Source organism: Danio rerio, chromosome 25, assembly GCF_049306965.1.
Source record: "Danio rerio strain Tuebingen ecotype United States chromosome 25, GRCz12tu, whole genome shotgun sequence".
Taxonomy (NCBI): domain Eukaryota; kingdom Metazoa; phylum Chordata; class Actinopteri; order Cypriniformes; family Danionidae; genus Danio; species Danio rerio.
Window position 1 is genome coordinate 32,466,586 of NC_133200.1, and position 20,915 is coordinate 32,487,500.

General features: G+C 35.7%; 1 protein-coding gene across 1 annotated transcript in view; it reads left to right on the plus strand.

Moving 5' to 3' along the window:
* The first annotated feature begins 257 nt into the window (after positions 1 to 257).
* The window catches only part of prr5l (proline rich 5 like), a 40,965-nt gene continuing 20,307 nt past the window's right edge, over positions 258 to 20,915 (plus strand). The window contains exons 1-2 of the mRNA XM_680728.10: positions 258 to 497; positions 19,286 to 19,433. Of these exons, the coding sequence (XP_685820.3) occupies positions 19,315 to 19,433 (119 nt within the window). The 5' untranslated portion in view covers positions 258 to 497; positions 19,286 to 19,314. The remainder of the gene's footprint in view (positions 498 to 19,285; positions 19,434 to 20,915) is intronic.

Here is a 20,915-nt window from a genome sequence, read left to right on the forward strand (position 1 = left end):
TTATCTTGTATTTATAAATAGAAATGTAGTAATTTAAAAATACGTATTATATTTTGATAAATTCGAATAAATTATATAAAACATAATCGCCATAATATAATTATTAAAATTAATATATTGAGTAAAAAATATATTTTTGAAAAAGAATCGCTTGCTTGCATTTGAACCGAGTGATTTGAAGGAACCGAATCCCGGAAATGACTCGGACCAGCACACTTGTTGCATGTGTGAAACAGTTGCATCAAACTCCTCCCACTGACCGCCCACCAGCGGCGCTTCTCAGCGGAGCATCTCGCTCTTTTATCTCACCCGAGGACGACTAAGTTAACAAACTTCAGGCTTGAGGGTTGTACTTTTCATTTTAATAATAGCCTGTGGGGTTTTATAGTGGGGTTCGCCGAAGTTGCTTTGAGCGTTTACATGTTTGAAAACGGTCGCGGAAAATTACAATGAAGCTAAACTAACACTCATTCAGGACTGAGAAGAAGAACCAGCGGGTGAGTGAAACATTTACTCAGTAGTAATATTGGAGATGATGAATAAAACGGGTGGAACTTTGTGGCTTTCTTACTAGTTTATAATGTAGTTAGACTATATTGCATTCAATGAATGTTTCTGAATGGAAAAGCTCACTCATAAGTTTGCTGTGCAGACGCCAGCTGTAAGTGAGTTCACATCATAGTAGATGGTCTCATTATACATGCATTGAAACTGAATCGCTTTGAATTTCAAGTGTACAGACAAAACACTATTCAAAAACCATACAGGGTTAGAATGGCATCGGACGGGGTATGAAATGCGGATTTTGGGGGGGGGGGGGGGGTCATTCCTTTAAATGCATGGGAAAGAATAACTTTTTTAGCAGTATGTTTTCATGAATCTGGACAAACTTAGACACATTTATAACATTATATATTTATGGTCTGTTTGTTTGTTTGTTTGTTTGTTTGTTTGTTTGTTTGTTTGTTTGTTTGTTTGTTTAAAGTTATGATGACAGTTTTCTCATGGTTTAAAATATACAATTTAACGTGATATATATATATATATATATATATATATATATATATATATATATATATATATATATATATATATATATATATATATATATATATATTGCATTTTTTATTTATTATTATTCAGTGAGGCACATTTTTAGCTGTTGCTTGTTGCCACCTACTGGTGGCTTGCCAAGTTATTGCTACAAAGAAAGGAACACTTAGGGCTCTATTTTGGCGATCCACGCGCAAAGCGCAGGGCGTGTCAGAATCCATTTTTGCTAATATAAGGATGGAAAAATCCGCTTTGCGCCGTGGCTCATGGTCTAATAGGGTTGAGTTTATTTTCTTAATGAGTTATAGGTGTGTTTTGAGAATAAACCAGAGTCTCATCTCCCATTCCTTCTAAAAGCCAGTTGCGTCGCGCCATAGCGCATTTGCTATTTACATGACGTAAAGTAAGTGTAAGTGGAAAAACTGAGCATTTCACAAGCAAGAAAACAGTTGAACAGAGCATCTGGAGCGCGAGAATGGGAGATAAATGATCTAATTTCGCTTTCGTGGATAGGGAAACCTTGTACGCACAGACATCAATTAGCCTATAAATAATTCATTTAGTTTGTTAAGCGCAAAGATTTGTTTCAAACCTAAATTCAGTTCTAATTTCCAGCAAACGAATAACGAACAATAATAACAAAATGTGTTCAAACAACTGAGTTATATCCAATACACATGCTGTGCCCCATATGATCTAAAACCTGACAGGTGGGCAAATCTAAGCTTGTTTTTAATAAAACAAATATAAATATGGATATAATAAATAATACTGCTAATAATAATAACATTATACAAAAGCAAATTGAATGAACTGAAAAAGCCTCACGAGATAAAGAAGGCGTAAAGCCGTGGTTTTTCATATTTATGTAGGCTAGAAAATAATATGTTTTGTAATATTTTAATCCTTTATATTTATATCATATATATATATCCTTAATATTTTAATTCTTTTTCATTTGTAAAGATATTTGCGTATTGCTCTACATCTTGTGTGTAGGCTATTAAGCAGTGCGTAAGCGAGGCGCAACTCTGCGCTGGAGTTTAGACCGGGTTTGTTTTGGTCTGTTGAAAAATCTACTATAGTTTCTCAAAATAGCAACGCGCCAGCAATGCGCCTCAGAACGCCTTCCTTTTTAGACCAGAACTCCTATGGGCGCACAAATGAGCGCAATTGCATTTGCTATTTAAACAGCGTGGCGCAAAACATCAAAACAACTCTTATGCCAAGCTGAAACTAGCAAACACCAATTGCGTCGCGCCTTGCGCCACATTGCACCGGGTGTATGATAGGGCCCTTAACTTTTGTTGCAAATAAACTCAAATTTCAAGGCCAAGAGTTTTGAGTGTGCCCATTTTTTATCTATTCAGCTGATATAAGTCTGGCGGGAACACTTTTAGCTTAGCTTAGCATAAATCATTAAATCAAATTAGCCCATTATCATCTTGGTCAAAAAGATTGCTAAGGCTGCCTCAGGCACCGTTGTATTACACAGTACCGTTACCTAGATGGGGACTATTTTCAGGTGCTGTGTAATACCATTGCATCTGTTTTATCCATGGTATAACAGCAAAGTTACTTGATTATAACCAAAGTCTCTTTAAGGCAAGTCTTTTCACTTGGTGGCAGTCTTTGAAACAGTGAAACAGTGAGATAGTGCTCTGGGGCACTATGCTCGGGCATTCTGTCTGAATAGGGAAACATCAAATTCTCCATATCTGTTTGTTTACCATTGAATTTCAAATTAGGAATCACCATTAAAATTAAACAACAACTGTGTCTTTAGTTTCATATCTAAACATCCAAATCACACAAAATCACACAAATCACACAAAATCTGTGGAAACTCCCCTCTGGTCTGAGCCCCTCCCCCAAAAAATCATTAGTATGGCTAATGATGGCTCGTGTACTAGAAGGCGGGCTTTATTTGCCATATAGTGATCGATGATTGGCTCCTGTTCTAGTAGGCGGGGCTTTATTCACCATATTGATTGTTACATTTTTCCCCATTCATAAAGATACGAGTGATATGTCTTGTATATTCTATAGTCTTAGTTATAACAGCAGAATGGAGTTTAGTTCCTAGCCATATCAACCTAGAAAATAGCAACTTTTCTTTTCTTCAGTACAAGGTTTAACTTTTGAGGAATCAGGCTTTAAATTTCTACATGAATTGGAAGCTGTGACCATTTTCGTTTGTATTGGGAAGCAGTTCCTAGAAAAACAGTATATAAATGTGAAAACATTGGGTGTGGCTTGTTTTTTTGTACTGCAGGGCCAGGCTAATTGGTTGTAGTAGAGTATGCATTTCATACTGAAAGATTGGGAAAAGGGTTTGGGTTGTTGCTAGATTGGATACGGTTGTGGCTGGAAGTTAATGAGAATCATTTATATTATTTATTAAATTGTAATTTATTAAATTGTATTTTATTAAAGTCTACCCCCACCCCAACTCTAAACCCAACCGTCACAGTAAGGTAAAAACAGTAGTATTACTGAGTATTATTTATAATATCTATTACATTACTCAATAAATTGTATTTTTTAACGCCTACCCCCACTACAACCCTAAACCCAACTGTCACAGTACTGTAAAAATAGTCAATATAGTTATACAAAGTCACAAAAAAAATGCTGACTGCATATCCGATCTAGACTTTACCAAGTGTTTGGGGAGAGTTATTATAAACTTAACATACACCCCCACTTCACCATTTTTGTTTGTTGTCATAACGCTGTCAAAACTGACAGTTGGTGGGGCGTGGTTGGGTATGTTATCCATGCCCAATACCTCAGACAGTAATTTAATTGAAAACAAACAGGAAGTGTATTTCAGATTTCAATTTTGTAATACAAGGGCAAACCTTTCTTTCTTAATGACATGCACAGATAAATTGTTCACCACAAAACTAGCATTGTCAACTAACAAAATCAATATCTTTAGTTTGATTTCATGTGTATTTAAAATTATCAAAACTCTTTTCTCCCTTTCTTTTTTTTATTTATTTATTTATTTTTTTTGTTTGAGATGCTAATGGTCTATTGTGACTCAATGAGTTATGCTAAGCTAAAATTACTTAGACCAGTACCAAAGAATAGATACAAAATAGTAAAACTCAGCTGCTTAAATGTTAAAATAGAGTATTTTTTAAAAGTGTTCCTCTAATTTCAACAATGTACTGAATGGATGGACTAAACTTATGTCTTTTAACAATTAATCGCTCAGCTCTAATTGTATGTAAAGTTGTGTTTAGTTAGTCAAGCAATGCTTTCCTCAAAACTGACATGGCTTACTAAAATTTTAATCATACTAACCAGTAAAATAATAAATAATCGGGTAACAATTTTAACTACAAACCTTTGAAAAATATAGATCAACTGTAAAGTTCTGTGTAGCAGAGGGTAACAACAGAGTTGAGGGTCCAACTGAAGTTTATTTACAACTTGGTCATGCAGGCAATGGTCAAAACAGGAGCAAACAGTGTTATGAGGGTATTCCAAAAGCTTAGTCGTGGTCACAGGCAAAGAGTGCTTTAATCGCTGGTGATCGTGACATCCTGGAAGTAAAACTCCAAAGATTTCGCCATATTCTGCTGAAGAAAATTGCTGTAATCGCAGTCGCAGCTAGTGCAGCAAAAGACATATTTATTTTGTATATTTTTGGTCAAATTTTTGCTTTCTTAAATTCGATTGTGACATTTGCTGAGTTATTTTACTCAATAAAGTCTTTAAATGCATAGTCTTGTTACAGATTTTTTTTACAGATTTATTTGCTTTAAATTAAACTTTGTAAGGTTGTGGTTCATCTCTTAGCTTTTGTTTTGGTTTATACCTTAGGTGGCATTTACACTAATGCATTTTTGTTTTAAAACACTGACATCTAGCGCTCGGGCATCTTTGAGCTGCAAAAAAGGAACATTTTGAATATGCTAAAGAACCTGTTTTAGTCTGGAAATTCAGATTAGCTGTTGAGTAATTCCGATCCTTTTCCTTTTTGTCAAAATCAATGTATCACTTTGTATGAAGCTTATTTTCAAAAACTTCCAAGACTCTTCTTTATGGAGAACTTGCTAGCTTTCCAGTCATCCTAGTTTAATTATTATCATTCCACAGTGCAATCCACAGAGGTGAAGACAAATCACCCAAGTGACAATCTTAACAAAGCATGCAAATGAAGTAGCAGTTATAGGAACGCCCAGAGTTTGGAAGTTTCACCAGCCATGATTTAATCAGCATTACTATACCACTCAAACTACACGAGTATCATATAGATAAAGAAGCGTTTGCTTCCAGGACTTTGCATTCACATTTATCTCAGTTACTAGTGAATGTTAACAATGGCCAGAGGCATCAAGAGGATCATTAAAACACAAGTGATTCTTTCAGTTACCATTCTTGTTTGACCAACCTACCTTTGACCAACCCAAGGCTGTGATCTAATCTTAAAGAGACTCTAAAGTTTGCAGTCTACTCGGCATTCATTTCGATTTATCATCAATGTTGTCAGGGCATCTCTAAAGAGTTGACGTGAACTTTTAAAGAAGTTCGAACTAAGATTGACTAAAAAAAATAATATACATAAACATGCCTATTTTATTCATAAGCACAAATCGCAGTCTGCCTATTTGAATACTCAATTTAAGATGAAAACGTAATGTGTTGTTGCAATAATGATCCGTCCATGTGTGATCATAGGGAGAACCATATGACCAATAATTGCAACAGCAGTGGGAAAGGAGGAAAGTTTTTGTAAAAGTTTGGAAAAACGTGCTGGATAAGTTTGTTAAAACAAACAAAAAAAAGAGGCCCCCAAAAACATCTTCAATGATAATGGTTATCTTTTTATTGGTCTGATTTTACTGTCTGTTTCTTTTGACCGCCCCCTGTCATTTAAAAAATAGCTCAATGGTGAACGCGTCAAGTATAAAAGCCTCATCCATTTTGTGAGGTGTGCTATGCGGCGTCAGGGAAAAGTATAAATCAGCATTAAGATGTTTGTTTTTTTCTGTAGTTCAATAGTGCATTTAACCTGTCTTTAGTACTGTTCAATTTAAATACATTTATTTTACCCCTAATTTTGGGATTTTACATTTTCTCTCACATGTGTTTTTGATATTGCGATATAGGTCTTAAATTTAATGCTTGATGGTCTTAAAAAGGTCTTAAAAAGTCTTAAATTTGACATGATGTTACCTGCAGAAATCCTGTTATAGTGATAATAGATTTTAAAAAACACATACATTTGTATTGTGTTAGTATTGTGTGTTGTGCTACTTACTAAAAAATAGTAGTAGTTACAGTACTAGTTACTTCATTCAAAATGTAACTCAGTTACTTTATCGGTTACTTACACCAAAAAGTAATGCATTACTGTTAAAAGTAATTTTTGAGCTGCTTTTCCAAAAAAAAATTTTTAATGGCCTTATAACGTCAATTCAGTGCTGCATGGAAAATACACTGTTGATTAGCTTCACAGTTTTATTCATTTGCATTCTCACAACTACAACATAAGACAAACTTAAATAAAAAGTCATTTTTGAACACTAGTTCATTTAAAGGTGCAGTAGGTGATTGTCTTCAGAAGCATTTTTGTTGTGCGGGTTGAAAGTATCTTCACAGTCTAATACACTGAAAAAAATTATCCAAAGATGATTCCTTGGATTTACTTACTTTTTTAAAGTTAAGTAGTTGTAAACAATTTATTTGTGTTGAATTTAAACAAACAAATTAAGTTGAACATTATTAAACTTAATTTGTTTGTTTAAATTCAACACAAATAAATTGTTTGCAACAGTTCTTTTGGGTTTTTTCCATCTATTGTTTTCTTTTTTTTTTTTAGTCCTATCAGGTATTTACATTTTCACTTTGAGAGTTGTTCTCTTTAAGAGATTGTTGCAGTTGTTGTAGCTACCAAAATCATATTGACAGGAACAGAAATAAAATGATTCAGATGTTCGTTCGAACTGAAACATCAGAAAACGTGCAATAGGCTACCATAAAAGGTCTTAATTCTACATAGTTTTGCAACCTTAAAGGGGTTCACAAACTATTTAAATATAATGATCTTTTGTTGCACAAATTTTCCCAGAGATGGGAAGGAAGGGCATCCGCTGCGTAAAATCTTGCTGGATAAGTTGGCGGTTCATTCCGCTGTGGCGACCCCGGATTAATAAAGGGACTAAGCCGACAAGAAAATGAATGAATGAATGTTGCACAAATGTGTGAGCATTTTAGTGACTTTTCCACGTGCAACAATATGTATTGCAGATAGACCGTTAATGACGATACCACCATTTACAAACTACAGTTGCACCGCCAGGTTTTTGGAACCGAAGTATCACGATACTATCATAGTACCTGTAAACCGTGCTACCATACACCCTACTACCTAATACAATAACTATTAATTATTAAAACAGCAAATTAAAGTAGGAGTTTATTGAGACAAACGTCATAGTTACTGGTTTATTATTAGTGAAAATTGTACATGAAAATTTGCCTTGCAATAAGGCTAAATGTACACAACTACATCATTTTACAATAAAACAAAAATGTCCTAATATCTTTAATGGGGAAAATTCACACAGACATTTAGTTTTCAGTTAGCCAATCACATCTGGTGAACTGTCTTGCCATTTCAAAATCTCCAAGGTTAAGATCTGATTTCTTTAAAAGTCGATGATCTTCACTGCCTGATAGATATACTATAAAAAAGTGGGTCAAACCGGACAAGAAGCACTGCATTAAATTCCATCTTCCCTACCATGTCTTTAAAATATGAAACTGTATTTTACCTCAGTATTTTCAATAAAGTTACAGTCTTTCATCTAATTTTACGCTTTAACAACTAAATGAATGCTTAAGTCTACTGAAATTATTGTATTTTAATTTCATTACAACATTGGTGCTATAAAAGAAACCTTATAAAATTTAAAATAGTCACATTAACCTTTCACTAGAAGTTTATTGTTGGCTGAAAAAACACCATTTGTGCATAAAGCCCATTGTATATACTGAGCTGCAGCACAAACATTTATAAATGAACCCATTGCATGAGCTCTGTCTTTAATACCCTGTGGTTTATATACACATATCTCTTAATATAGAGAAAATGTGTCTCAAACACAGTTGCACATCATTTTCCAGACAAGCATAGCTAAATAGTCCACTTCGGTTTAAGCTCAAATGTGCCCCAGACATTATTTTCCCTTACATCATAATTGCTTTCTGAATGTTTTGAGTGTACATGTACTAAAAAGAGTTAGTCAAACTATGTTACCACAATCAAATTTCACGCAGATCCCTTTATAGGACACTCATTGAAATACTTGTTGGGAAAACTTTGGAGTGCTGCTGGGGGTTATTAGAAGACTTTTCAGCATGTATGACTTAAAATCAGTTCTGAAAAAAAAAAAATATATATATATATATGTTGCAATTAGGGCTGGGCGATTTGGCAAAAAAAAAAAAAACTAGGTTTTTTATCAAGTTTGACCGATTCAGGATTTCGATTTCGATTTTTTTTATTGTGTAACTGGTCAGCTTAAAACATTACAACAACATGACTGAAGTAACATTCTCTTTATAACTTGAAAAACCATCTGGTTAAGGAACATTGTATTTTTAATGGCCATGCCATACATAAATCTTAAATGTAAAACAAATTCATGAGTTAAATATCGTTGCGGAAGATTTGAATAAAAAAAATATTTGTGTAAATATTGCAGTTGCAGGAATACAGAGGTATTTTTTGCAAGTTTTGCTGAGCCTAGGCTGTCAGTTAGGTTTTGACTTTGTCTTTTGATTGAATGACAGGTTGTAATGCTGCTGCCTTTTTCTTAAATAGATACAGTGGAAGAAAAGGACTGAATATGGAAACCGTAAAGCGTAATTTAACCCAATGCGTGAAGTTGTGGACGTATAGCAGGAGCAAATAAAAGCACCAGGGGCCTCATGTACGAAGACTTGCGTTGAAATCTTACTAAAACATTGCGTACGCACAAAGCTGTAAATGTGCGTACGCAGAAAAAAATTCAGATGTATGAAACACTGCGTACGCCGAATCTCACGCATATTCTTTTGTACATCCGAATGAACGTGAAACTGAGCGCAACATGCACGAGCGCAAAACCCCTCCCTGCCTCCTCCCCCGTATGAATATGCTAATGACTATGCTAATGGAAAACCCAACGAAAAAGCAAAGGCAAAATCCAACAAAAAGAGAAACTTTGAACAGAATGTGAATTGAAGGTGCTGCTTTCGGAGGTAGAACGGAGAAAAGCGGTGTTATTTGCAAGTTTGTTCTCCGGAATTAACAACAAAAGAAAAAAATAGAGTGGGAGAGTTTAGCTGATACGGTTAACACAGTTGGGTCTGAACATCGCACTGAGTGCATTAAAAAAGAAATAGTGTGGTTTATATCTGTAAAATGTTGCAGTACTCTTAGCAGTCTCAGTGGCGCGCCTCGTAAGAAGCATATGATCATGTACTGACACGTTCGAGCATGAACTCGGTTCGAATCCAGCGTCTGATGAATTCTTTCTTCTTTTTTTTCCCGCTACATATCAGATTTTGCCCACTATTTATCACGAGAAAGACAAGTAGGAATCATTAATAAGTTTGTGCATCATATTTTATTTGCACATTTATTGAACGGAAATGTTTCTGATTCACGCATGCAAATTTATCTTCAGATAGTGTCTTTATAGCAATGTGCGTGCAGTAGATAGCTCAGATTACATTTCGAAAACAGGCGACCGCTGCAAATTGTGCTTTAATGTTTAGCTGGTCAACTGTATGGTATGGAAATCTTACATACCTACTATATGAACCCGTCTCATACAGCTGCCATTGCAAGGATCAGACACTTTGTAGAGAAGAATTTAACACAACTGCCTCTAGGAGTCGCCAATGGAAATAAAACAGACACGCACAAAAAATGTGCGTACGCCAGCCAGAAAGCTGCCGTGAACCTGCGCACATTCCCACGTTCAGTTCATTGTTAGTAAATCCAAACGTGAGCGATTCTGAGCGTGAAACCTGGCGTACGCAAAGTTTTTGTGCGTACGCAGCGTTGATACATGAGGCCCCAGATGTGTGTCTAATATAAAATAATATATTTATTCTATTTTTCTTTTCCCCCCTTTCAAATATCAATCATTTGATGCACTTTGCGCAACTCTCTGTGTTATGCTGCCTGATCATTCTGGTTTTCAACTAGGTCCGCTAAATGACGTCATGGGGGCGGGTACTTTCATTTTCACTGCTACTGGCCCTCACCTCTGCTCGTGTTCAAACCAAAAGATCAGCGCGGTTTTTCACATGGGAGGTTTTTACGTCCTCCATACATGTTGAGATCGAGTTTATCGACTTGATGAGGGAATATGTCTTGACAATCCACACAGACGTGACTTAGTAAAGCGTAAAGTCATGTAGGATTTTACTTGTTGCATTAGTCTAAATGTAAATCCCCTCGTCAGGCAGTGCTGCAGTAGTGTGAGAGAGGACCAAAGTGCATTTGATGCAAAGGTATTAACAAAATACCAACAAAATACACAACTGCAGACACTTAAATGCTTGTATTTGTTGTATTTGCACCAGCTCTGCGATGCATGCCCACAACTTCATGTATTGAGTTAAATTAGGCTGTCCAGTCTCTGTGTTCAGTCCGTCACTACCATCATTGAAACCCAGACAGGCAGTCAAGCAGGTCGCACACCAGAAGCGCCGCGGCACGGCGCGCACATGAGTTTAAAGTATCATACACCAGACGCGCACATTCGCATAATATTTAACATGAAACTAATCAGATGCCGATCTGTGGCGCAGCTGAAATATGAACTGTGTCCTGAATAGGGTTGTAACGGTATGAATTTTTCACGGTATGATAATCGTCTAAAACAATACCACGGTTTGACGGTTTCGCGGTATACGGTATGTTACAAATGTTACAAAATAATAGAACAGTGAAGCAAATTTGACTTTTTCCAAATAATATATTTTTAGTTACTATAAACAACACCACTTACAATGAACAAATAAAAATAAGAAAATAATAAATAATGTGTCAAAGTCCAAATAAAGTCCAAATAAACATGGTGCAAATCCTCAGTAAAAAATAGATATAAATATTTACTATACTATAAATAGTTACATAACGAAACTAGATTCAATATGGAACATCCTTAGGTTTTATGTGCCAGCATGGATATGGTTGTCTATGGATATGGATTTGGAAATGGTTGTTTGCAATGCAGATAAACAGCTGCATCTTCATTTGCGTCTTTTGAAAACAGCAAGAGCAGCAGTTCGTCTTTGCTGTGTCACTGTTTTGTCATGTTTCTGTGCTGCTGTGCATGCAAAAGTACTTAGTATGAAAATTATTTCATGCAAAACTTTTTTTTTTGGCGTTTTATTTAGCCGCGCATAAATGTATGTCTTTCTCTCATTCCGTGTTGTTCAAAAAGTTTGGTCCACAAACAAAAGCGAAACCTATGCTTATTGGTTGGGATATAGCGAGTTTGAACCAATCTGGGCATGGAGGAGGGATAATGCATCAATGTATCATGTCTGATTTGTCCGGAGACACAGTGACGAGCGTTTCTTTGTCAAATCAGCGTTGTCAAATGTTGATGACGTAACCGCACTGATTCCGGAGCCTCTGAAAGTCCGCGAATGTTATGTGATACAGCACTGGAAAGCTGAGATTCTCTTCTTTATGTCAATCTTTGAATTGTATGAATCGGATCAGCGAATCAAAAGTTATTAAACATTTAAGAGCAATACTTATTTTTAGCCGCGGGCGGCTGTCTCGGTCTTTAAGGGTTAAAACCGTTGATATGCAATTGTTCATGGTATGATAATCGTGCACGTTCAAATCGTGGTAAACCGTCATACCGGTATATTGTTACAACCCTAGTCCTGAATCGTGGCTGGGCAGCGCCGGTGTGTGTATAGAAACTTATGATTAGAATTCTAAAATCCATGACGCTGCGTGGTGCGGCGCGTCGCAGAGCGGCGCTTGAGGTGTGCGTGCTGCTTCATACAGAGAGTGAACCAAAGCGCATTGGTGCCATTATAATGTATCTAATATTTTTATAAAAAATCGTGATTTCTCGATTTAATATAAAATTAAATCGTCGTCAAAACGTAATTCGAATTCATCGAAAAAATCGCCCAGCTCTAGTTGCAATCAATATCATGAATTTATCTAATATGGAAATCCGAATACAGTTTTAGAGTTTTTAATAAAAATAAATTGTTGTACCTTAATATAATCTATATCTCTAATATACATTAAACACAAACAAAAAACAAACCATATATGGCTCTTTGCAAAATAAATGGTTAATTGTAAAGGTTTTGGCCCCGATCACCTTCCATACTTCTATGTGCCCTTGTTGTATATAATAAATGCATAGACTATGCTGTTCTTGTTTTTAAAAAAATCACTCTGGTTATTTAAACTATATAGCCATCATATTTGCTCCAAACAGGCCTTCAAAAAGTTGACGTTGACTTTAAGAGTCCACTTAATGTACTTAAGCCCGGTCAGCAGTTGAACGCAGATGATAAATGAGGCTGTTTACTCTCCTCCGGTCATGCTTCGAGATGCTGCAACCTTAATTGCATTACCTAACTGGCCTGAGTACTTGCTCATGTCTGTTATTAGAAGTTCACCAGCCAACCATCTAACCATCAGACAATCCAGGCCTAATTCACAAAAAGCAGTCAGTTAATTAATGAATATGCCAAAACTGGAAGAATGGGTTATTTTTAAGGAGCAGGATGTCTTGGTTGGTGTGATTTATGATCAGTCACCCCATAAGCTCAATTGAAGCGAATTATGCATGAGAATGAATCGACGGCAGTGGGAGTCTGCAGCATGACTTGTTTTTGGCTTCATAATTAGCAGATGGTGAGCATGGATGCATGAAATTTTCATTCATGATGTTAGACTGTGAATGAGCTCACTTTCTTGCAGCAAATGGCAGGGTGGAAGCAGTTTGGGGCCACATTTATCAAAGCTCATTTGTCCTATAAAATAAATATGTAATTAAAGAGAAAATATAAGTCTGCGATAGTGGTGTAGTGGTTAGTGCGTCGACACATGCACTTAGGTGCTAATGAAGACCAGAGTTCAATTCCTCCCTCGCGATCCTATGCCGATCCTTCGCCTATCTCTGCTTTCCTGTCTACTTTCCCATACAATAAAGGTGAAACCCTGGAAACAAATGTTTATTAAAAAAGAAAAACTTAAAAAATAAATAAAATTTAAGGAAATTGTGACTTTTTTATTTTATTTTTTTATATATTTTATAATATATATATATATTATTTATTTATAATAGAAATGTATTTTATTTTTATAGATTATAATTCTTTTTTAAATAAATCATGACAAATCTAAAAAATGCAGTTACAAACTTCCAGATCTAAGAAATAAAGTAAGAACTCTGAGTTTGTATCTTGCAGTCAACTTTGTTTTTCCAAAATTGCATCTTTATACTCTCAATGCGTTTATTGTAAGATTCTAAGAAATAAAGTCAAAACTTATTTTTTTTATATCTCAAAGTTCAGTTTTTTCTGAATTACATCATACATCATCATATTCCCAAGATTTTTATCTGTATATACAGTTGAAGTCAGAATTCTAGAGAAAGTCTTATTAGTTTTGTTTCGGCTAGAATAAAAGCAGTTTTAAATTTTTTATGAACCATTTTAAGGTCAAAATGATTAGCCCCTTTAAGATAATTATTTTTTCGACTGTCTTCAGAACAAACCATCGTCCTACCATAACTTGCCTAATTACCCTAACCTGCCTAGTTAACCTAGTTAAGCCTTTAAATGTCACTTTAAGCTGTATAGAAGTGTCTTGAAAAATATCTAGTAAAATATTAATTACTGTCATCATGGCAAAGATAAAAGAAATCAGTTATTAGAGATGAGTTAATAAAACAATTTTTACAAATGTGTTGAAAAAATCCTCTCTCCATTAAACAAAAATTGGGCAAAAATAAACAGGGGGTCTAATAATTCTGACTTCAACTGTGTTTATATTAGGGATGCACCAATGGGATTTTTGTTCTATTCCTCTGATATCAAAATTACAGCAATTCCAGCATTTTAAATGTAACATTTTTTTGTAAAAACTTAAAATATAAATACACAGAGAAAGTATCATTATATTGAAACATAAGTTCATATTTTCCAAAAGAACTAACCTCAGAGGTATGGGAAATATCAATCTGTAAGCATTTTTTATATTTTAAATGAATGGATAATAAAAATGTGTTATGGATGTGACCAAAAAAGTCTGCGAGTTTACAATATACAACATACTTTGTAGATATTCTGTGAATTAAACTCAAAGGAAATCATGCTTATCAAAAGGATAATAGTTGGCTCACAATAGAACAAACATGATTGATTTGATTTTATTTGACATTTTTTGCATTTATGAGGTAAAAGTGTCAATATGGATGTGAAGTCTCTCCGTTATGGATGTGACAGATGTGAAATTGCTACTTGTTTGACTTTGGTAAATCAAATATAATTGTTTGAAAACACTGAAAGAGACTCTTTTTTTTCATTTTTACAGTACTAAAATTCAAGCCTACACACAAAAAAAAATCTTAGAAAGGGTTTCGCTATTTTGCTGAAAACGTTATATTTTCATGGCATGGTTGACATTTGCATGCAATTGCCCATTGCTCATTTGCCTAAAGCACAGTAAAAGGAAGTTTTTTTTTTGTTTATTTTTTTTTTTTAGAGAAAAAATATTTTTCATCATTTTCTCACCGTTCACTTGTTCATGACCTATTTGAGTTTCTTTCTTCTATTGAACACAAACAATTATATTTAAAATGATATTTTTATGCTGCTTGCTGGGATCCTTTGTCTATCATAATAATCTTGTTTTTCGTATGGAAGTCAATGGGTCGCAGTGACCAGAATTCTTCAAAATATCTTCTTTTGTGTTCAACTGATAAAATAAATGCAATCAAGTTTAAAACCACATGAGGGAGAGCAAAGGATGAGGTAATGTTTTTGGATTGGATCCATTTAACATTCAACTGTCCATTATTTCCAGAGAAACAAATTAAAGAGCCCCAATTATGCATTTAAAATGTCATATTTTGGTTTTGGTGGTCTCAAACAAGGAGACGCAGTGGCGCAGTAGGTAGCGCTGTCGCCTCATAGCAAGAGGGTCGCTGGTTCGATCCTCGGCTCAGCTGGTGTTTCTGTGTGGAGTTTGCATGTTCTCCTTGCGTTCGTGTATGTTTTCTCCGGGTGCTCCGGTTTCCCCCACAGTTCAAAGACATGTGGTACAGGGGAATTGGGTAGGATACATTTTCCATAGTGTGTGTGTATGTGTCTGTGGATGTTTCCCAGAGATAGGTTGCGGCTGGAAGGGCATCCGCAGTGTAAAAATGTGCTGGATAAGTTGCCGGTTCATTGCGCTGTGGCGACCCCGGGTTAATAAAGGGACTAAGCCGACAAGAAAATGAATGAATGAATGGTCTCCAACAACAGTCTCATATACATATATGCTGACAAAGTCTTTTCTGATCTTTCCTTTGAAAACATCTGACGATTCCCTTACTGTAAGTGTGTAGATTGCTGAAGCACTCGTCAGAAAAATGACAGGAACACAGCACAAGGCTGAGGATATAATGCTGTGGTATTTAAAAAATAAATAAACTTCAACCACTGATCTTTGGGTAGGGAAAGTAACTCTAACTTTCCCTCACACTTCAGAACACAGCGTCTTTGTGACATGATTCAACTCTCTGCTGTTTGTCTCTCTCTTTTTCTTTCTACAGTCTTTGTGGGCGGGGCCGGGGCTTTTAATTTTCCCAGGTCTGTGCATGCTACAAATGGGCAGATCTTGAGTTCCATGTCAATGTTGCGGAGACACGGCTAAAGACTTGTTACCGCAGCGATTCATTTGAACCACTATGAGTTGACTTTTATAGATGAATCAATAGTTTTAAAAACGGTCCACTTTCAGATTTAAGCCTTAGCTAAATATTTCATTTCACTTAGAGCTATGTTAAACACTGCACGGAAATTCATTTTCTAAAACCCATAAAAGCGGCTCTTTAAGATTCTAATGTAATTTTTTGCTGTTCATTATTGCATTATTTGAGAAATATCATAACATAGTTTACAAATCGCTGCTCCAGAAATATACATATCGACAACTAAAGTGAACACATTCTGTTTTTTCTACCTCTTTTTATTGTAGGTCAAACTAAGCAATAGTTTTGTGCCAGCTCTTGAACATGCTGCACAGACATTTTATTCATATTACACTCAGGTCTGATATTTTATACAGGTTATATTTTGTGTTTTGCAAGTATTAAATGTTTTTTCTCTGAGAAAAAAAACTTTGGTATATGCAAAAGATGTGCAACTCATTGTCTCCATGTACTTATTAACCATCTGCTTTTTTCATATTATTGCAGGTAGCTTTAAATTAATCTATCAGCTTATAAATAGCAGTGACTGACATGTCAGTGCATTCCTAATATCTATACTTATGAGAGTATATAGGTATTTTGAGTATGGCGAAGGAGAAACGTGGAGTTTGGAGAAAAAGGCAAAAAGTTTTGTTTATAACCCATAATTCTAAGCCCCGTAGCCAGCCTGGTAAAAGGTGTGGTTCTTTTTTTTTGTTTGTTTGTTTGTTTTTTAAGTGGAGTTGTAGTTTTTATAACTTTTTCTCATTTTATGACATTTTAAACATCATTTTTAGCTGAATTAGCATATCAATTGGTCATGATAAACTCAATTTTTGACATATGATAAATATTTCCTAAAGGTTTATAATGAAGAACTGTAAAATAATACTTATTTTTAAAATACATATCACATCATATATCATTTGAATAAAATAGGAATCTGTTGAAGTTTTAAATGAAAAACTGTAGTCTATTGTCATATATTAGGCAAATTACAAACTGGACAACACATTCAACTTTCCTTCAGAATTTGGCCATTTGAATTAAAACAAAATAATATTAATAATAATAATAATAATAAAATGTAAAATTCATGGATAACAACAATAGCCAAAATATTATTTAAGTCAAATTCAATATGGTCCGTTTATGGTGCTTCACACCATTTTATTGCTCATTTTTGTTTCAAGAATAATGTCCAAGATTTAGAATTAAAGTTACCTGTAAAATGTTTTTGCTTTTTCGATGAGTTATTTTCACCATTTATGATGGCGTAGCGAATATCAATATCAACTTGGCTGATTCTCTCCAGGTAAAATCTTGCAATTTCTACTGTATTGTTAGAATCATTCAATATTACATCGCAGTTGTACATAAAATAGGAATTTGTAATACATATCACAATAATTAAGACTTTTTTTGCTGTACTTTATTTGTAACAGTTATAGCTTTTCTCGCAATTCTGACTTTATAGATTAAAAACTTGCAATTCTGCAAGAAAAAAAGTAAAAACAAAATTGTTTATATCTCACTATTTTAAAATTATATTCTATAAATCTGTCAAATTTCATGTAAATTGCTGCTTCACTTTTCAAAATCTAACATAATAGAATTCTCACTTTTATTGTCAGAACTGTGAATCTAGCAAATATAAAGAAAAACTGACTATTCCTAGTTTATGGGCTTGTTTTTGACGATCCAGGCGCAAAGTCCAGGGTGCAAAAGCATTGGGCATAGTGTCAGAATCCACTTTTGCTATTTTAAGGACGGGAAAATCCGCTTTGCGCCATGGGGCATGGTCTAACAAGGTTGAGCTTATTCGCTAAATGAGTTAGGTGTGATTTGAGAATAAACCAATCAGAGTCTTATCTCCCATTCCCTTTAAGAGCCAGTTGCATCGCGCCATAGCGCATTTGCTATTTACATGGCAGACTTTGTAAATGGAAAAACTGAGCGCTGTACTAGTAAGAAAACAGAACATCTACAGGCGAGAATGAGAGATGAGCCTCCTCATTCTTTACTTTACTCTTGTGGATAGGGAAACATGTTTTACGCTCAGACATCCATTAGCCTATAAATAATTAATTTTGTTTAAAAACGTAAAGATTTGTTTTAAAACTAATTCTAAATTCAGTTCTAATTTCCAGCAAACAAATAAATTAACAATAATAACAAAGTGTGGTCAAAAAACTGAGTTATATCTAAATACACATGCTGTGCCTCATATGGTCTAAAACCTGACAGGTGGACAAATCTAAGCTTGTTTTTAATAAAACAAATATAAATATGTTTTTTTATATTTAAATGACTTTAGACCAGCTTTGATCTGGTCTATTGAACAGTCTATTATAGATCCTCAAAATAGCAACGCGCCAGCAATGCACCTCAACACGCCTCCTTTTTTAGACTAGAACGCCTATGGGCGCACATATAAGCGCAAATCCATTTGCTATTTAAACAGCGTGGTGCAAAACGTCAAAACGCCTCTTGCGCCAGGCTGAAACTAGCAAACAACAATTGCGTCGCGCCTTTCGCCAGGCGTTTGATAGGACCCCAAATCTCAAAATTCTGAGCTTATATCTCACAATCCTGTCTGCATCATGCAGTTTTGACCGTAAAAAGCTTTCATAGCCATCCAATATGACATAATCACCATTATCCCCCAGGGTGGATAAAACACCAGTTCAACCCATCATAGGCTTTACAGTGGCAGCTTATAATTGAAGACATTGTTTGCTTTCTCATGGTTGCCACTGCATCATTTTTTCCCCAGCACTGTTTTGTGTGGGACCAGATTGAACCTATTATTAGACAGTTGGGATAAATATGTAAGTTTACAGTTGCTATGTGGTATCAGCTGTGTGTGGGATCAAGTTGTGATGCCGTCAAGAGAGCAAGACAGCTTGACTCAGACTTCTGGGAAGAGTTTGAGCGTAGGAAACCAAAAGGAACTACGTTTGAACGTGTCAGCATCTGATACAGGCATCTGCTCAACAGCTTTCACTGCGATCATCAGATACCTCTGCAGCCATAAGTTCACCAGGAAGTCGAATGTCAGGCTACATCTCAAAGGAAGTATGCTTGTTTGTATCATAAATGTTCTGTGTGGCTTTCGCTATGACACAGGCATCGATATAAATGAGTCACCACAGATGAAGCAAGTAAACAACTGCCTTTTTGCGGTGGTTTCAAGCGTCACTCTTTCAGTGTACCTTGTGGGACGTTTTGCATGTATCGTGACTTTCTGTCTCTTGTGTTTGTTCTAGCACGTGCCTGTCCTCATTCAAAAGGAAGCATGGGGTCATTACGAAAGCCCAGACCCCGTTTCATGAGCTCGCCCGTGCTGTCAGACCTGGCCCGCTTTCATGCCAGCTCGCCAACTTTGCAACTGTCCAACGCCAGTGTTTGGAACAGGTGGGTGTTTCCCTTTCCCAAGGATGAGAGAGAAAGAGAGAGAGAGCATTGTTTCATTAATTGCCATGAGATTTGAGGATGTGTTTGGGCTTTTTCTAGACACAATAGAATGTGCTTTTTCTAGACACAAATGTATTTTCCCATTTTTTTTTTTTTTTTAAGTATTGAACTAAATTGAACTGAACTAAATTGAACTTTAACTCTGAAAACTTGACTAATACGGTTTCAATTGCTATTTACTAGAACTTCTATGTTAAGCTGCTTTGACACAATTGACATTGTAAAAGCGCTATAGAAATAAAGATAAATCGAATTAATTGAAATTAATTATTGAGAATAAATTGATAATAAATACATCAATATTATTCACACCAGATACACACTATTTAGGTTACTATAACATTTATTTTAAACTTCTGCCAGTTAAAAAGACACTTTTGGGTATTTGTGTTTACTTTTGTGTATTTCGGGAGAAGTTGATTAATTAACATGTTGTAATGCAGCAGCTGGCGATGCAGTGGCGCAGTAGGTAGTGCTGTCGCCTCACAGCAAGAAGGTCGCTGGGTCACTGTTTCGAACCTCGGCTCAGTTGGCGTTTCTGTGTGGAGTTTGCATGTTCTCCCTGCGTTTGCGTGGGTTTCCTGCAGGTGCTCCGGTTTCCCCCACAGTCCAAAGACATGCGGTACAGGTGAATTGGGTAGGCTAAATTGTCTGTAGTGTATGAGTGTGTTTGTGGATGTTTCCCAGAGATGGGTTGCGGCTGGAAGGGCATGCGCTGTGTAAAACATGCTGGATAAGTTGTCGGTTCATTCCGCTGTGGTGACCCCAGCTTGATAAAGGGACTAAGTCGACAAGAAAATTAATGAATGAATAAATAATCCAGCAGCTTTGATCTCTCCTGCACTGCATACAAGGGTTGGCGATAAAATCGATATTGGTATTCATTGACCGAACACTGTTGTCACCTAAAATAAAAACCGATAATAAAAAAATTCAATATGTACAGTGCTTCCTCTAGGATTTTTTCTAGCTGTGGCGGCAGACCTTTTTTACGCAGATCTACCAACTACCTGTGGCGTTATTTCAATGACAGATGTCGTGAGCGCAGTACTACAAGTCGAGCTCGCATTTATGTAATAGCCTACGAGCATGCAAATCTCTTTGCTTGCGTGCCGATTTCCTCTGCTCGTGCACAAAACTTCTTGCACACCCTCAAATATACGCTGCTCAAGCACAGACCTTCTTGTGCGCTCTCAAATAAACGCTGCTGAAGTGCAATTTAGTGTGTTTATGTAACAAATATGTCTCCAACATTTATTAGATTTGCTAGGAATATTTATGAATGTTTCCAATAGACCTACAGAGCGGTATTAATGCGTCCTGAAGAAAAAAGAAACGGCTATACGTCGTGTTTGATGGCCATGCACCTGTCAGTCAGCCAGCCAGCCAGTCAGTCAGGCAGTCAGTCAGTCAGTCAGTCAG